This window comes from Clarias gariepinus, chromosome 10, assembly GCF_024256425.1.
Source record: "Clarias gariepinus isolate MV-2021 ecotype Netherlands chromosome 10, CGAR_prim_01v2, whole genome shotgun sequence".
Taxonomy (NCBI): domain Eukaryota; kingdom Metazoa; phylum Chordata; class Actinopteri; order Siluriformes; family Clariidae; genus Clarias; species Clarias gariepinus.
The window spans coordinates 18,042,464-18,059,434 of NC_071109.1; the positions used below are offsets into that span (position 1 = coordinate 18,042,464).

Genomic DNA, 16,971 nt, shown 5'->3' on the forward strand with positions numbered 1-16,971 from the left:
CTTATTGCAAAATATAGGAAACCTTAATCTTAGCTGACAGAGATGCTGCAAAAGTATGGTGACTAGCAAAACTGTCAGCATAGTGAGGTCATTAAAGTTTAACTCAGCCATCTTAACCCTTGACAGAAGAATTATTTGTGGATCAGCTGTCAATTTATGAGGCAGCCTCTTGCACAATAGGACACCAAAACTCTAATGCACACCAGCTACCATCTTTTCCTTGTCATTTTAAATTACACCTCTGTATAGACACTTTTAAACACTGCCAATTCCAGTTTTTTGAACAAAGGATAAAGCTAGAAATTTACTGATGACCAACTTTAACTGATACATAGCCAGAGTTCTTAAGTCAAGTAATGCAAAACTAAGCATCTGGGCCAAGCTACTTGGATAAGTGACAGAGCCTTTAAGTTACAGTGAAGACCAAGAATAAAAGCAACACTCTTGTGGCTTGATGGCATCAGACAATCTGAAGTGTGCTACAAGAAAGAAGACAACTCCTGTTTGATATTCAAATATTTATTTTTTATTTGAACTTGAATTCAACACCAGCCATTTGTCATGCAAATCATGTAGATGAAACCGTTTGGGTGCTCCCCTGGTGGCAAGCTCACAAAAAAAAAAAAAAAAAAAAAAAAGCTAACAGACTTACCAAAACAGCATAGAAAATACCTTTAGCAGGTCAACATATTGGCCTGCAAGACGTACCATAGCCTTCCTAATTAATGTTTTGAAATACTAAGGGGTTGGAAGGGCCGTCGTGGTCTGGGTGACCTCTGGGGTTGGAAGGGCCGTCGTGGTCTGGGTGACCTCTGGGGTTGGAAGGGCCGTCGTGGTCTGGGTGACCTCTGGGGTTGGAAGGGCCGTCGTGGTCTGGGTGACCTCTGGGGTTGGAAGGGCCGTCGTGGTCTGGGTGACCTCTGGGGTTGGAAGGGCCGTCGTGGTCTGGGTGACCTCTGGGGTTGGAAGGGCCGTCGTGGTCTGGGTGACCTCTGGGGTTGGAAGGGCCGTCGTGGTCTGGGTGACCTCTGGGGTTGGAAGGGCCGTCGTGGTCTGGGTGACCTCTGGGGTTGGAAGGGGCGTCGTGGTCTGGGTGACCTCTGGGGTTGGAAGGGGCGTCGTGGTCTGGGTGACCTCTGGGGTTGGAGCTGTTGGTGCAACAGTCGTAGCATTAAACTGCTGACTTTGGTCAATTGCCTCCCTGATGTTCAGATCAGATTGAAATGTTGTAGTATTCGTCACATATGGGTTAGTGGTTGTTGCATCAGTTCCCCAAAAATCTACAAAAGACCAGAAGAATTTGGGTATTAAACTCCCATATTCACAACAGCCCAGTAATAATCAGCTACAATATGGACTCATTTGACTCAAACTCAGGAACCTTGAGGGGTTGTAGAGGCCATTGGTGCAATAGTTGTAGGGCTAAACTGAATTGGATAGTCATTAGCCTCACTGCTGCTTGGAACAGGTTGGAAAGTTGTAGAATTCACATATGGGTTAGTGGTTGTTGCATCAGTTCCCCAAAAATCTACAAAAGACCAGAGAAATTTGGTATTAAACTCCAATATTCACAACAGCCCAGTAAATAATTAGCTAGAATATGGACTCATTTGACTTTAACTCAGGAACCTTGAGGGGTTGTAGCAGTCGTCACATATGGATTAGGGGTAGTTGCACCAGCTTCCCAAAAAACTACAAAAGAGCAAAGAAAGGCATTTATTAAACTAATTCCAGCCATATTCACAATATCAGGGGTAAAATCGTTGCAATGATGAGCAGGCCCAATAACTTCCAGTTAGCCAATAATGGTAAGCACCATCGACCCCATTACATTATAGCCCTTTACCGACCATAATTTAATTGGTCTGATGTCAGTGCTTGGGACCTAATTGGCCAATTAAATAATACCAATTAACTCATTTGACTATATTTCAGGAACCTTTCAAATCTTTGTAGTAAATTTAGGTTGTGAATAAGCTTTTGATTTTTTAAAAATATTTGTTCGCAAGGTTACAATCTAGTTCCTACATAATTTGTTAACTAGATGACAATTAGAATTAGCCCTTAAATGAAGCTTGAGGAAAAAGCTTTTGGTGAAACTTTTGGCTAGGAAGTCTCGACACCTAAATGAGGCTTCACCTCAACAGCAACCTACACGCAGTAATGCGGACGATTTACCTCGAGATTTAAGTTTAAATTGACAAAACCGTTCCAATGTTACACTCAGACTCAAATGTATGTATACTCACCAGCCAAGGAGAGCAACACGAACAGACAAACACAACGGCACATATCGGCGGGCTCTTCGCTACACAGCTCCCAGAAAACCAAACCTCCACTATCTCTGCGACAAAGGGCTACACCTGAGTGAGGGGTTAAAGTTAGCGGTCTTTAAAAGAGATTTATAGAAGTCACATGACAAAGGAGCCACGTCTCTCAGCAAATTACCAATTAGCCAACCGAAATGTAGTTGTTACTGTAAGTAGCTTAGTAACGTGATAGTAGTGAGTACTCAGTGAGTCTCAGTTTTACAGATCTATTCTATGAGGTAATGTTACATGTGGTTATGATCATATTTTCATACTGCTTCAGCATATAGCAGTCTTTCCCATATTGAAATGTGCAATACAATAAATAAATATAACTATTATTATTATTATTATTGCTGTTTTTTTTTTTTATCCAAACCAACAAATATTTAGCATTAAATATTTACACTTCACATTAAACAAGTATTACAAGTTATAGGTCTTGAGGCACATTCTCAAACATCATTGACAAGTTTAAAGAAAAAATCTCCTGTTATTATGTTCTTCAGATGAAAATAGTCGATAAATTGAAACACTAAAACTAAAACACTTAATAACTTTACCAATGTATACAATCAAGCCTATGATAATTTAGCCTATGAGTGAGTGAGTAATTAAGTAAGTGACAAAGTATGAGTGATTGAGCGAGCAAGTAAGTGAGTGAATTAATGAATTGTTTTATGGGCACAACAAAAAAGTTAGTTTAACTTTATAGTTTAGTAAGCTAAACTACTTAAAGAACGATGTGCCCATGAAATTTAAAGACTCAGTGACATGTGCTGTGAGTAAACACAGAGCGCCTGACTATTTAACTGCACTTTAATGTATTTGGTTCTTTAAAAATACATTAAATAATATGAATTATTAAAATGTTCAATAATTTAAAAGATATTACAATTATTAGAAATTAAATAAATAGTTAATGATCATCTTTATGCACATCCCTGGTAATTACTCACTCTAACTCACTCACTCATCTGCTATACTGCTTTATTCTGTATTCAGGGTCGGGAGGACCTGGAGTCTACCCCAGGAGGCTTAGGGCATGAGGTAGGGTGCACCCTGGCCAGGGTGCCAATCCATCCCAGGGCACCCCTGGAGTTTAATGCTACAACTGTTGTGCCAATGGCCTCTACAACATCTCAACGTTCCTAAGCTAGAAAGTCAAATGAGTGAACTGAGTACATGTTCGTAGTTAATTATTTACTGGGTTGTTTGGAACATGGGAGTTTAATACCCAAGTTTCTATGGTCTCTTGTAGATTTTTGGGATGCTGATGCAATAACCACTAACCCATATGTGATGAATACAACTTTTCAATCTAATCTGAACATCTGGGACGTGAAGTCTATCCCAAGAGGCTTAGGGCATGAGGTTACGGTACACCCTGGACAGGGTGCCAATCCATCCCAGGGCACCCCTGGTAATTAATAGAATAAAAAAATATATAATGCTGTAACACACATATTATTCTTTATTTCCACTTTACTACTAAAAAATTTTATATTAGATTTACAGCAAGATTACTAAATTCAGATTAAAAGTTTTATTCGTCACATACACAACCATACACAGTATGGTATGCAGTGAAATGAGAATACAACCATTTGTGACCTAAAAAAGAGAAAAAGAGAGGCAAATGCCAAAGAGAAAATGTAGTAATTTTGTTACAATAAAGTATAAAATATAAATATATTTAAAAAAATGTAAAATAATACAAAAATTAATGATGATAACAATAATAAATGAATAAATAAATAAATAAGTAAGTATTAACAACTACAAAATTGAACGTTCAAGTGTTTCGGTTGTTTAAGAGTGAAGCTTTAAACACAGCTGTTTAAGTGATTATTTGTTTTGAGTTAACTAGTATGGTCGCCAGACTCTGCCGTTCACTTCAGAAATGACCTGTTGTCGTCTCCTGTGTTGTGCAGATAAAATAAGTCTGGTGCGCCCCCTAGTGACAGGCCCCATCGTCAGGGAATAACCCACGCGCACAGTGCAGCCGCTGGGCTAACAGGCGGAGCTAACAGGCTAACCACAACAGCATAGAAAGTACTTCCGGTAGGTCAACGTGTCGGCCTGTAAAGTTTATCATAACTATTTATCATCTGAATAACTTTGAAGAGTACACAGTAATATAGTTATGGGACTAAATATAAATACCAATAAAACTAACAAAACGTAGAACTGCCTTGGTTTGTGGGCAGACACGAGTTTGAGTGAATTTGAAGAATCTCACAAGCGTGTGTCCAAGAGGAAGCAGTAATCAACCATCTTTCCTCTGCCAGCAATAACAAGAAAAGAGAGAGGCTCTAAGTAGGGCTACAGTTCTCAATTTATTGTCTGTTTAAATACTAAACAGAGACTGGATCCTGCTTTTCGGATTTCTGCCCCATACCAAAAGGCCCGAGGAATACAGAAACCTCTCCACCGGCACATCCAGGAGCGCAGCGTTTAGCAGATCACCTACTTGATTTTTTTTGGTATTTCTTTTTTTCATGTTTCCAACAGGTTTACCTTCCCCTAATCCCCCAGCGCCAAGCCAAGAGGCCAGAGCGGCAGCTTCGGATGTGAACAGCGACAGCAGCCTGACGCCTTGCAGGAAGAGGAAGCTCCACAGCTCGGACAGAGAGGACACTGATTCCTTCTCTGCGTCTCCCAAATCCCCCAAAGCCGCGTGCAATTCCTCCGCGTCCTGCTCTTCTTCCACGCAGCACATCCAGAAGAAGTTGCGGTTCGAGGAGTGCACGGGGCTGGATGTGAAGATGGCAGAGGAGTCTCCCACCGCATCGTGCTCCAAGGCGAAAAGCGCTTTTTTCTCCGGTCACGCTAACGGACTCACCAAATCCGCCGGAACGGCGACATTCGCCAACAGCAAACCCGGAGCTGCAAAGAAACTTGTGATCAAAAACTTTAAGGGTAAAAGCGGCCAAATCACTGCTCTCCAGATCCATGCCTATTTATTTTACACTGACACTGACATTGACAGTTAAGACTGTAGACCTTACCATGAGTGTGTCATGTCTGTATACGGTTTGTTGTCACTTGAGAAAAATAACTCTGTTTATAATCTACCGTATGAACACTGACTCTCAAGCTGTGACCATCTACACACATTTCAGTTTGGGGGTTTGTGAGTGCTTGAGTATCAGATAAGATGTACCAGTACCTTAAGCATGAGTATTCGGGATTGTAAGTGCCACATATACTCTAACTACAGTATGCAAAACCTAGAAGGATGAATGAGAAACAGAAATCCATATTACAAATTAAGCATAAAAATCACTCCCATGTCTAGTACTGGCTTTATTATTTTAGTTATACACACTATTAAATATATTTAATTCAGAGCGCAACAACAGTTACGGCTTCTCCTGAAAGTTAGCCAATTTTCAGATACACCTTATTCAATAGAAATAACTTTTCCTGTTCAATAACTGAGTCCTGAATATTGATAATTAATCTTAATGCTAGATATCATTATCATTGAATGATATATTCTACTCTATATTCTGTTTTTTGACAGAAAAGCCAAAATTGCCGGAAAACTACACACGTGAGACATGGCAGAAGTTGAAGGAAGCGGTGGAGGCCATACAGAATAGCACGTCGATAAAGTACAATTTGGAGGAGCTCTATCAGGTGGGTAAAAAGTGCTTGGGATTTGTAAATGTTACTGCCCGTGTTCTTACAGTTAATGTTAACGTCAGGACCTTGTTCATTCCGTCTATACTCCTGGACAAAAGAATCTTGTTTAAATAGATTAAGTTATTACTTTCAAGTAAACTATTATTAGTTTGTATAAAAAATCTTATAAATTTCTTACAATTTTTTTTTGTCAAATAAAAGTTCCATTTTATGAAAAAAAAAATGTGTGTCCTCCAGAACCAGAAATTAATTGGTCTTCCAGACCTTTGATGATTGTCAGTAATACCAGTTGTTTGGAATCTGTTCCATAGCCTGGGAATTGTGTTTCTGACAACCATCTGGTGAAGCATTCCAATATCCTTTTCTTTGCTAGCATTGTCTAAACTGGGCATGATGCTTTGAAGGCAAAATCAGAATATTTTCTGTTCTTTTGCTACAAAGACATGCTGGCTGAACCTAATCACATGGTAAATTTCAGGCTTGTGCTAGCTGCCCCTTAAGAATATGTAAGTTAGGCTATCCATGATGAAGTAACATTCTACTGAACATGACAATCTTTTTACATTATCTTTGTTCTTAGTGTAACAAGTTAAACTAAATTATGAAGTTGTACACATTTCACCTAATTATTAATATTTCTTTTGTCCATGAGTATGAGACAGGACTGTTTCTGCGGGTTTTTTTTTTTTTTAATTATTATTTATTTTTTATTTTATTTTTTATTTTTTGCTGCAGCAACACTGTTCAGTATGTTACACATGCACGTGTGATAATTGTGACTAAATCCATATTTTAATATTTTTAGGCTGTTGAGAATTTGTGCTCCCATAAGATATCAGCCAAGCTGTATAAACAACTAAGAGTGGTATGCGAAGATCACATCAAAGCACAGATCGACGAGTTTCGAGAATATCCTTTTCAGTTTGTTGATTTTGAGCAGTTTGCTGTGTTACAAGTCCATGATGCTGTGATTTGGATGAAGTAGTGGTATGAATCCAGAGTGAGGGAAATTGTGACTGATCTAACAATAATATCTTTTTCCCTAACCCTGCTCTTACGGACTCTCTGGACAGTGTGCTTTTCTTGAAGAAAATAGACAAATGTTGGCAAGACCACTGCAGACAGATGGTAGGAAAACTATTTTGAAACAAAACCATTGGGTGTAATGAATCTTTTGTGAATATTTGAAATTAAAATTTAGGTTTTTTTTTATTATATGAAAACTATGGAATCACTGTTTCTGCTATTGTCACAAAGATGATCTTATGGGGAATGTGCCATATTGATGTGTAATGGCAGCTGCCCTTATCTAGTTAAACCACTTCTTTATTTATTAGATGTTTACATTTTGCATGTTTACATTTTTCATTACTTTCTTGCATTTATTTCTCACATATTTTCTTCTGCATTTTAAGCTTTTAAACTCCTTCTCGTTATTGCTTTGTTTTGTTTTACCAGATCATGATTAGGAGTATATTTTTGTTTTTGGACCGCACATATGTTTTACAAAATTCAATGCTGCCATCAATCTGGTATGTATCTTTATTTGCTGAAAATTTAAAGACTCACTACAGATGTTCTTTTGTGTTAAGAGTTAAAGTCCACATTTTTTAAACTATATTTTTAGGGACATGGGACTGGAGCTGTTTCGTTTTTACATTATCAGTGATTGGAAAGTACAGAGCAAAACAATTGATGGTATCCTGCTTCTTATCGAGAGAGAACGCAACGGGGAGGCTATTGATCGGTCTCTCCTGAGGAGTCTGCTAAGCATGCTGTCTGACCTACAGGTACAACTAACATTCGTTCCATATGCATTAGATGATGAGTAAAACTTGACAGGATGTACTGTTATTAATGTTTTGCAGACACGTGACTACCGTGACGTCAGTCACAACAAAAGTACTGGTAACTAACATTAGGCTGCCTTGTTTTTTGTTTGTTGTGTATCTCAGAGCCAAAAAGTAACAGAAGTATTACCTCATTACCTACTAGATTACCTGATGTTTTGCCACACAGATAAATGAGTGTACTAGCAATTAATAGCTTCTGATCTGCTGACTATTTTTATATGTCGTAAGTTGTGGTAGACTTCAAATTATTATTATTCAAAAAAGAAATGAGGCAATAAGCATATTATTTTGCCACGGTTGATCTGTCATAATAATATGAGTACCTCAGACTGTGTGCAAATACATGGATTTGCAGTCATTTACAATTTTATGGAATATGCTGTGCTTTACTCTTTATAATTGATGTGCAGCTAACTTTACTGACATTTCAAGCTTTCTAATTAGTTGCTATGTAACTTTTCTGCGGTTGAACCCCAAATAGTGTAAAATGGAAAGTACAATCCCTTGTTCAACACATCAAGCAGTACATGTACAGGGGTTGAAGAGGGATTAGAAGCTAGTTATTCATAAACCAACACGGAAGGTTCAGAGGCAGTACGGAAGAGTTTGGAAGCGTTTACAAAGGAGATACGGTGTTGTTAAAGATAACTTGATCAGAAGTGGTTTCAGATTTCTGGATTTGTATGTGGGTTTTGGGACTGGCATCCGATATGTTCCTTTTGCGATTCAGAAATGGGCAGGACTATGGCAGGCAGACGTTATGATGTTACTAGAAAAACAATTAATAGCAGGATAATGTCAAGAACAGATTATTTTCCCCTTAACATCATGTTCTGAAGTATTTTATTCCTATAATACTACACCAGCTTACATTTTTGTTGATTAAAGAAAGAAATTTAATTCTTTTAAGTCCATAGTTTTTTTTGGTGGTTTTTTTTTTATTTAATGCATCGATACCAAACCAGTGCTACTGCTATCATCTACTTGTATTTATAAAACTTTCTGATACAACTGCACCATTAACACTTTACCACTTCAATACACACTCACTGCATCAAAAGCGTGTGTCAATACTGACAAAGTTAACCTTAGAAGAGAAAAATACAAGTGGACCTGATTAATGTTCCCACAGTTCACGCTCATGGTGTTTTCCTTTTCATTATTTGTTGTTGTTGTCGTCTGCTTCTTTGTTCGTGATCGTTCCACTTCAGTCTCTTATCACAGGTGAGCGACCTGCTCACCCTGACCCACTTTGACATGAGGAGCTGGAGTACCGCTAATTTGCTACGCCATATAGTCGTATTTGTCTTCAAGGAGTTTACACAATCTGTGTACTGAAGCTCACTCTTAAGTTATAACTTTTAAAACTTTTTTTAGTAAGGGACACAACTAAATTCATTTTTTGGGAAAGGTGCAGGGCTGTTTTAAGATTTTTGTGAAGAAGATAATGTTGATTCAGAAGTGTTAGTGTCACATGTTCATCTATTTGTTTGCTAACCCAAAAACAGAAATGTAAGAGCACAGAGTCCTGTGTCCTAAGGTGGAATGTAATACCATAATGTCTCTGATGTAGCAGCTCTGTGTGCAAAGCTGTTTTTAGGCTCAAATCTAGCTGTGATTAAATAGATGATATTTCTTCCATCAGTTAATAAAATAATAATTTTGATTAAACATTAAAACTTTTTTACTTGTTTACGTTGATCCTGATCTAATAAGATTTGTGTTTACGTGCTTAAAACATTTAATTTAGAGCATAACATTATGACCATTACTATGACCTTATTAAGTTTGTTAAACTTCCCGTCCCTTTGGGTCAGAGTGGAAAAGTCAGTCACAATATGGCGCGTCTATAACAAAATTAACAGAGTTAATAGGGTCACTTGTGGCAACTTGGTGGAGCTGGGTCTTGAACTGCTGACCTTCTGATCACCAGGTCAGAGTCTTAACTCCTAAAGCCATAAATGAAAGTTTCTTGTGCTGTTATTTTCTCATTTAAATTGGTTGTTTTATCATTAATCATTTATCACTAATTAATCATTAGAGATAGATTAGCACAACCTCATTTAAGCTTCTACAAGTAATTTAAAATTAATACCTGTTAAAAATTTTTACTGTTTTCCACAACCACATAAACATGCTGCTTATTTGATTATTTATATATTTATTTATTTATTTTATTAATAATTATTTATTATAATTTTATCTATAAATGCTCAGGATCATTATACCTGCAAGTGTCTACTCCTTATGAGTGTTTCTAACATTATGTAAATGTATACCTGGTTTTGTAACCCTGTCTGTAATTTAAACCTTTTTATTTACAATCCATATTCCTTTTTCATTCCCCAGCTTCCCCAGTCCCTTTATCATTCTTTTTACATATCTGTTTATCCCTGTCCATATCTTAACCAGTATTACTACCAGTATTGTTCATCTATAATTCGAACCTCATCCTTAATTTATTTTTGATGAATTAAATTCTTATATCAATGATTTACAAAATGCATGCTGTCATGTTTCCGAATTTGTGGCTCATTGATCTGGATGTTAAATATATTGAAATGTCTCATACTTTGTATAGATTTATCAAGATTCATTTGAACAACGCTTTCTAGAGGAGACGAATCGGCTGTATGCTGCAGAAGGTCAGAGGCTGATGCAGGAACGAGAGGTGATGTTTACAAAGTCTGTTTCTAATGGATTAGTGTGTGTATTGTCATTGGCCACATTTTAACCACTTTTTAGTAAGGTTGGGGATAAATTTTTACTTACTTGTGCATGTTGATCACCTGTAAAGTGTAAATGATGTTCAGACACAGTTACAGTAATACACTCTACAAAACTCCCTAAATGTTTAAAAGCACAGACAGCTGGGAGCACAAAATTAACAATAAGGGTTGAGGCTGAAAGATGAGTGGAAATGATTTCCCCTCAATTCTATGCCAATTAAAATATTTTATTATCCAGTGTGGACCAAAAGCCTGTATTTATATGCTTTTTTTCCTTTATATGTACTGTAGTTATGTGTTGGTGTGCATTCTTTATGAAATATGCTTTTACAAATTGTTCTTGAATGTCCTGGCAGGGGTTAAAAAAAAACTAAATCTAGTATGCAATAGTATTTTTCATATATAAAAACAGCAACAATAAATAAAGTTCATTTTTTTTCTGAAGGTGCCCGAGTATCTCCATCATGTAAACAAACGCTTGGAGGAGGAGGCAGACAGGGTCATCACATACTTGGACCAGAGCACACAGTAATGCTTAAACTTATAACCAGCCATCAGAAAAAACTGATTACAGATATTGGAAATGTTACAGATTTTGTTGTAATCTGTTTTAGAAAACCTCTCATTGCCACTGTGGAGAAGCAATTACTCGGTGAACATCTGAGCGCAACACTTCAGAAAGGTATTAGCCTGGAAGATAACTCATTGAGGAAATTTTTATTTTTTATTGTTAGGAGCAATTTAACAAACATCTTTTTTTGTAAATGTGTGTGATGGGCTAGGGTTGAATCATCTACTGGATGAGAATCGTATCCAGGATTTGTCTTTGCTGTATCAGCTTTTCAGTCGAGTTCGAGGTGGCGTGCAGGTCCTTTTGCAGCACTGGATTGAGTATATCAAGGTAAACCGGAGATCTATGATTTTTTTATTAAGCTTATGTTCAAAAAACAAATACTGAGGAAAAGGCTTTGTTACAGGCTTTTGGTAGCACAATAGTTATCAATCCTGAGAAAGACAAGACAATGGTGCAGGAACTGCTCGACTTCAAGGATAAAGTGGATTCCATCATTGATATATGCTTTATGAAAAATGAAAAGTTTGTAAATGCCATGAAGGAAGCTTTTGAGACCTTCATCAACAAGCGGCCGAACAAACCTGCAGAGCTCATAGGTGAGTACAGCTCGAAACCTCTTTTATGCTTAACTTCATATAGATGGACACTCATTAGAAATTACAATCTAGCTTAAACGTTCAATGCAACATTCTTGTGTAAATATTGCAATGATTTTCTTGTAGCAAAATATGTGGATTCCAAACTGCGGGCAGGAAATAAGGAAGCTACTGATGAAGAACTCGAGAAGATGCTGGACAAGATTATGATCATATTCAGGTTTATTTATGGTGAGATCTTTATTTTGTATATGTGTCACACTTTACCCACAGAACTGACAGAGATGTTTTGTTATTATAAATTAGCTTTTTTGTTTAATAGGCAAAGATGTATTTGAGGCCTTCTACAAAAAAGACCTGGCAAAGAGGTTGCTGGTCGGAAAAAGTGCCTCTGTTGATGCTGAAAAGTCCATGCTCTCAAAACTGAAACATGGTAATTGCTGCCCATATCTGTAGCTTATTGTAAAACTATAATTATTTTAAGCATATTGTTTGTGATCCAGCAACTGTTACTAATAATCATATAAAGAGAGTGAATACAGATTACCTGTTTGTTGTTCATTTAGAATGTGGAGCAGCTTTTACCAGTAAATTGGAAGGAATGTTCAAGGACATGGAGCTCTCAAAAGACATCATGGTGCAATTTAAACAGGTACTCGATTTTTATTTATTTATTTATTTATTTATTTTTTGAGGTCCAGTTGACTGGTTAAGTTCTTGCATGACACATCTTAACATCTCTTTATCTTTTGATCTCTCACCTCAGTATATGCAATGCCAAAATATCCCAGGTAGCATTGAGCTGACTGTGAACATTCTCACAATGGGTTACTGGCCCACGTACATCCCCATGGAAGTTCATCTGCCCCCAGAGGTTTGTTGGGCGAATAAATTTAAAGACCTAAGAGGTTTTCCAAAAATCACTGTTTTAATTAATTGATAAATTATTATTCGTGTTTTTGTTTTCTGCCACCAAGATGGTGAGGCTACAAGAAATCTTCAAGACCTTTTATCTTGGAAAGCACAGTGGAAGAAAACTACAGTGGCAATCAACGTTAGGACATTGTGTTTTAAAAGCTGAATTCAAAGAGGTATGGCACCTTTGAGGCACATAAAAAGTATAATCATCATCTAAATCATTAACTGACACCTTGTAATGATCATAATTTTCAATCTACAAGCTAATAAAGTGTATCCTCAGAACCTAAAGATAACAACCGTATTTCTGACTTTCTTAAGGGGAAGAAAGAACTTCAGGTGTCATTGTTTCAGACATTAGTTCTACTAATGTTTAATGAAGGAGAAGAATTTTCTTTGGAAGAGATCAAACTGGCCACAGGAATAGGTATGTATGACTATATAATTTTTTTTCCATACATCCTTATTTTTAATGGCTGTGATTAGTCACTGGGAATGATAAAAAAATATCTGCTATTAATATGTTGGGACATTTCACCTTTAAGAAAACATAAATACATTTCATTCAAACAGTGTGAAATATTTAAAGTCAGGCCTTCTCCCTACAAGGATCACACTAATCAAAGATCCACTTTAAGGACACTTTATTTATTTATTTTAACCTCAGAGTTTGAAAAACTCTTTCTGGTTAAGTCACAATTATCACAACATGAATGTAACAATCAGAGTCAGACTTAAAAAAGCAACAAAAAGCAACAAAAAGCAGCCCAGAGATTGTTGTCAAGTGGCCTTGATTTGATACACCAAATTTTAATTGACACAATATGTTTCTCAATCAAAGAATAATTAATAAAAATCACAATCTTTGTGTTCATTGTTATAATAAAAAAGATTTCCTTACAACGTTTGTTTAAAAAGATTTTATTCAATTTTATTATCGGAATTGTGTACGATAAGAGTCTGCCGTGCTTAAACACAGAACTAATTAAGGCCGAGTAGACTGTTTCCACAGGAGCACACTATACTGGCACCCTTTGGAAATAATGTAAATGCACATAATACTTTTCCGGCCACCCAAAAGATATTACCAATATTAACATTTTCCAGCACTATAGTTATATTTTTGATTATAATAACATACAAAACATTTAAAAAAGACATGTAAAGTAAAATATTAAAATATTACATAAATAGACATAAAACCTCAACTAACCTTAATTTATGATTGCTCTTGGCACCAGCCAGTTGCGTTTTGGTTCCAAATTTTTCCTCTCGCGAGACTTTCTCTTCAAATCACAAAAGAAATCCCGGTAATGCAAGGAGGTCTGCTGATCATGTTTAAAGTTGCATGTTTTTAATGCTCCATTGTTTATATGCATACGGACGCATTTTTTATAAAAACTTTTTTTTTCCACTGAATAAGGTGATGAATCCTTCTGTCTCTTTGCGGATACGTCAGACCAAAGGCTGTTTTTGAAATGTGTGTTCGGTTAAAGAAGCTGGAGTTTTATACAATATAAAATAAAATATGACTAATAATTTTTATGTTACCATGTACAGAGGATAGTGAGCTGAGGCGAACCCTCCAGTCCCTAGCTTGTGGCAAAGCAAGAGTTCTCACCAAACTCCCCAAAAGCAAGGATGTGGAAGATGGAGACAAGTTTTCCTGTAATGATGATTTCAAGCACAAGCTCTTTAGGATTAAAATTAATCAGATCCAGATGAAAGAAACGGTACACACCTGCTCACTCTGCAATTTCCTTGAAAATTAACTCTTGTCTCAGAGGTTACTAATCATTAATTTTATGCATGGTGCATGAATTACAGGTGGAGGAGCAAGCTAGCACTACAGAAAGAGTTTTCCAGGACAGGCAATACCAAATTGATGCTGCCATTGTCCGCATTATGAAGATGAGGAAGACTTTGAGCCATAACCTCTTAGTGTCTGAGGTTTACAACCAACTCAAGTTCCCTGTAAAGGTGAGGCCAGATGTTTGTTCAGTTTTATTCAAGTGCTTTAAGCTTATGATGTTTTTCTATGCAATAATAGTCAAAACAAATATTGGTAGTTTATTATAATAATAATAATAATAATAATAATGATACTTAAATATATATAAATATATACACTTACTATGTACAAAGTTGTTGGTTCAAAGCATATGCATACATATGAATGTAAATGTGTTTCTGCCTTACAGCCTGCTGATTTAAAGAAGAGGATAGAGTCGCTTATTGATAGGGACTACATGGAAAGAGACAAAGAGAACTCCAATCAGTACAACTATGTGGCTTAGAGAGAAAGAGCAAGGAAAGAGTGGAGAAGAACAAGACAGAGGAGGCTGTTCTCAGTAAACATGTGGAATAGAATCCTCTAGCTTTCTTTACCCTCTTTAACCTAGTGACCGACAACTGAATGGAAATCGTTTTCCAGGGTATGTTCTCAGCTGGATTGCATGCCCTTTACAAGAAATATATTCTTCAGTGTCAGAGCTCCTCTCTTTAAATTGGACAATCCCATATACATGATTTCCACCCTCACCTTTTTTATTTACTTTAAGGAAAAGTGTATTTATTTTTCAGAATTGGTTCCAAGTCCATTTTGTTTAGGACACCCATTTCTGTTTATTTTTAAGTCACATTTCCTTTTACTTCACTGTGTATTATGTGCAAAATGCTATTGAGTGTGGAGAAAAAATGGAAAAAGATATTACTAATAAACAGATGTTTGTTGAGTGCTGTAGCAACATGAGTATATAACATTAAAAATAGAATTTTACATTTTTAATGGGAAAACTCTACAGACAAGAACAAAGCTTCACTACTAGAGTCTAAGTACATCAAGGGTTATTTGAAAATGGACAAAAAGGCTTTGAGACAGATAGTGACAGAGGCCAAATTGGAAGTACTAAAACAGTGTGCCAAAATAGATAAAACAAGCACTCGTTATGATATGAGCCTAATTCATGCTGCTAAACATGTCAGTACGTTATTTCTACACAGGTTTTTTTGTTTTGTTTTTTGTCTACCTTTGTGTTTATATATACATATGTATATACATTACATATACATATGACCACACTCACCGTGCAACTCAACTTAGGCATGGATTTATTACTGCGGGTTTAGTCGAGCCTTGGACAAATTGCAAAAAAAAATTACAAAAAATATCAACAAAAAAAAAACTTGTTTCACTGCAGTTGGAGGGTAATCCTTCCATCTTTTAAAGCTGATTGGAAAAATGAAATTAATGCAAACTAACTTTTTTTTTTCCAGAAACTGAACAGTACAAAAGCACAGTGGTGTCATTATTACATTATCCTAGTAACTCTAAGATTTGTATATCTTTGGCATATTACACTGAGAAGCTTCCTGTATGGCATCACTGGATGATTAGAGTTGTATGATTATAGTGTTTGGATAAATCCAAAGTGGATAGTTATCCCTTTGTCTGAATACATCTGCTTGTTTTTATTGCTTCATATTAAACGGCTGTGTTTCCATGATCATGTCGTTTTTCTATTTTGTAGACTTTTTTAAACTGTTAATGTTTTTCTGTAGTTCCATAAAAGACTGTAAAATATGCAGAAAATATGCAGATTAGGCTACTTGGCATTCCCAAAGTGTGTGTGTGTGTGTGTGTGTGTGTGTGTGTGTGTGTGTGCACGCACACGCCATGTGATGGATTGGCACCCCAGCCAGGATGTACCCTGCCTTGTGCCTCAGATACTTAACGTTACAAAATGTGATTTAGTCAGGCAGAAAGGCAGATTTTGGGCCACATACTGACTGATGGCACACTGATGCTTGGAGATTTTTTCCAAATTTGTGGGTTTTTGTTTGTCTACCCACATCCTAAGAATTTTATTTATTTTTTTTAATTTATGAGACTCAGGTCTGGGTTTTAGTTCATTCACATGGCAAACAGGGACTCTGCAATTAAGTGTAATTCATGTGATCACTCTTCATAACATGCAAATTGCCATCATAAAATTATATATACTGCTCAATAATTTTATTAAACACTTTTTAATCAGAGTATAGCATCAAGTCAACTTCTGGGATATTGATCTGGTCAGTTAAGTAGCTGTGGCTTTGGTGTTAATAAAATTAACAACAGGTGCACTACAGGGGCAACAATGATACAATCCCCAAAATAGATGGAGGCCCCTGAGTTTTTTCCCTCTTCATCTTTTCTGACTGATTTCACTCATTTAGTTGTTTTTTGAACATGTGGACTTATAATAAACTTTTTTTTGATGAAACTAAATCTAAAGCAAAGGTAAAGTAGCACCAATAAATATAACTATTAATTAAAAAGATAATGGATGGTGATTATGG

General features: G+C 36.4%; 2 protein-coding genes across 2 annotated transcripts; one reads left to right on the forward strand and one right to left on the reverse strand.

Annotated features, from left to right (window-relative positions):
- Window positions 1-548: 548 nt before the first annotated feature.
- Window positions 549-1,772, reverse strand: LOC128532188 (hepatitis A virus cellular receptor 1-like). Its single transcript, XM_053506420.1, has 3 exons — window positions 1,630-1,772; window positions 1,382-1,528; window positions 549-1,280 (listed from the first exon to the last, which is right to left on the reverse strand). Exons 1-3 carry the CDS (start codon window positions 1,736-1,738, stop codon window positions 739-741), a joined length of 798 nt encoding a protein of 265 aa, XP_053362395.1. The 5' UTR covers window positions 1,739-1,772; the 3' UTR covers window positions 549-738.
- A 2,377-nt stretch (window positions 1,773-4,149) lies between these two features.
- Window positions 4,150-16,136, forward strand: cul4b (cullin 4B). Its single transcript, XM_053506362.1, has 20 exons — window positions 4,150-5,231; window positions 5,839-5,954; window positions 6,766-6,869; window positions 7,019-7,088; window positions 7,419-7,492; window positions 7,588-7,750; window positions 10,395-10,484; window positions 10,988-11,070; window positions 11,157-11,224; window positions 11,325-11,443; window positions 11,520-11,712; window positions 11,839-11,943; window positions 12,035-12,145; window positions 12,279-12,364; window positions 12,479-12,586; window positions 12,690-12,803; window positions 12,952-13,057; window positions 14,191-14,363; window positions 14,458-14,610; window positions 14,832-16,136. The coding sequence occupies exons 1-20, from the start codon at window positions 4,811-4,813 to the stop codon at window positions 14,925-14,927; spliced, it is 2,553 nt and encodes an 850-aa protein (XP_053362337.1). The 5' UTR covers window positions 4,150-4,810; the 3' UTR covers window positions 14,928-16,136.
- Window positions 16,137-16,971: the final 835 nt, after the last annotated feature.

What these genes read in the sequence shown, in the direction of transcription:
- cul4b (XM_053506362.1), top strand. Translation starts at nt 4,811, where the DNA reads ATGTTTCCAACAGGTTTACCTTCCCCTAATCCCCCAGCGCCAAGCCAA. An exon ending in GCTCTCAAAACTGAAACATG is followed by an intron (nt 12,146 to 12,278) that starts GTAATTGCTGCC and finishes TTGTTCATTTAG; the next exon opens with AATGTGGAGCAGCTTTTACC. An exon ending in AAGTTCATCTGCCCCCAGAG is followed by an intron (nt 12,587 to 12,689) that starts GTTTGTTGGGCG and finishes TCTGCCACCAAG; the next exon opens with ATGGTGAGGCTACAAGAAAT.
- LOC128532188 (XM_053506420.1), bottom strand. Translation starts at nt 1,738, where the DNA reads ATGGCTGGAATTAGTTTAATAAATGCCTTTCTTTGCTCTTTTGTAGTT. An exon ending in GACTGCTACAACCCCTCAAG is followed by an intron (nt 1,529 to 1,629) that starts GTTCCTGAGTTA and finishes GGTCTTTTGTAG; the next exon opens with ATTTTTGGGGAACTGATGCA. An exon ending in GGCCTCTACAACCCCTCAAG is followed by an intron (nt 1,281 to 1,381) that starts GTTCCTGAGTTT and finishes GGTCTTTTGTAG; the next exon opens with ATTTTTGGGGAACTGATGCA.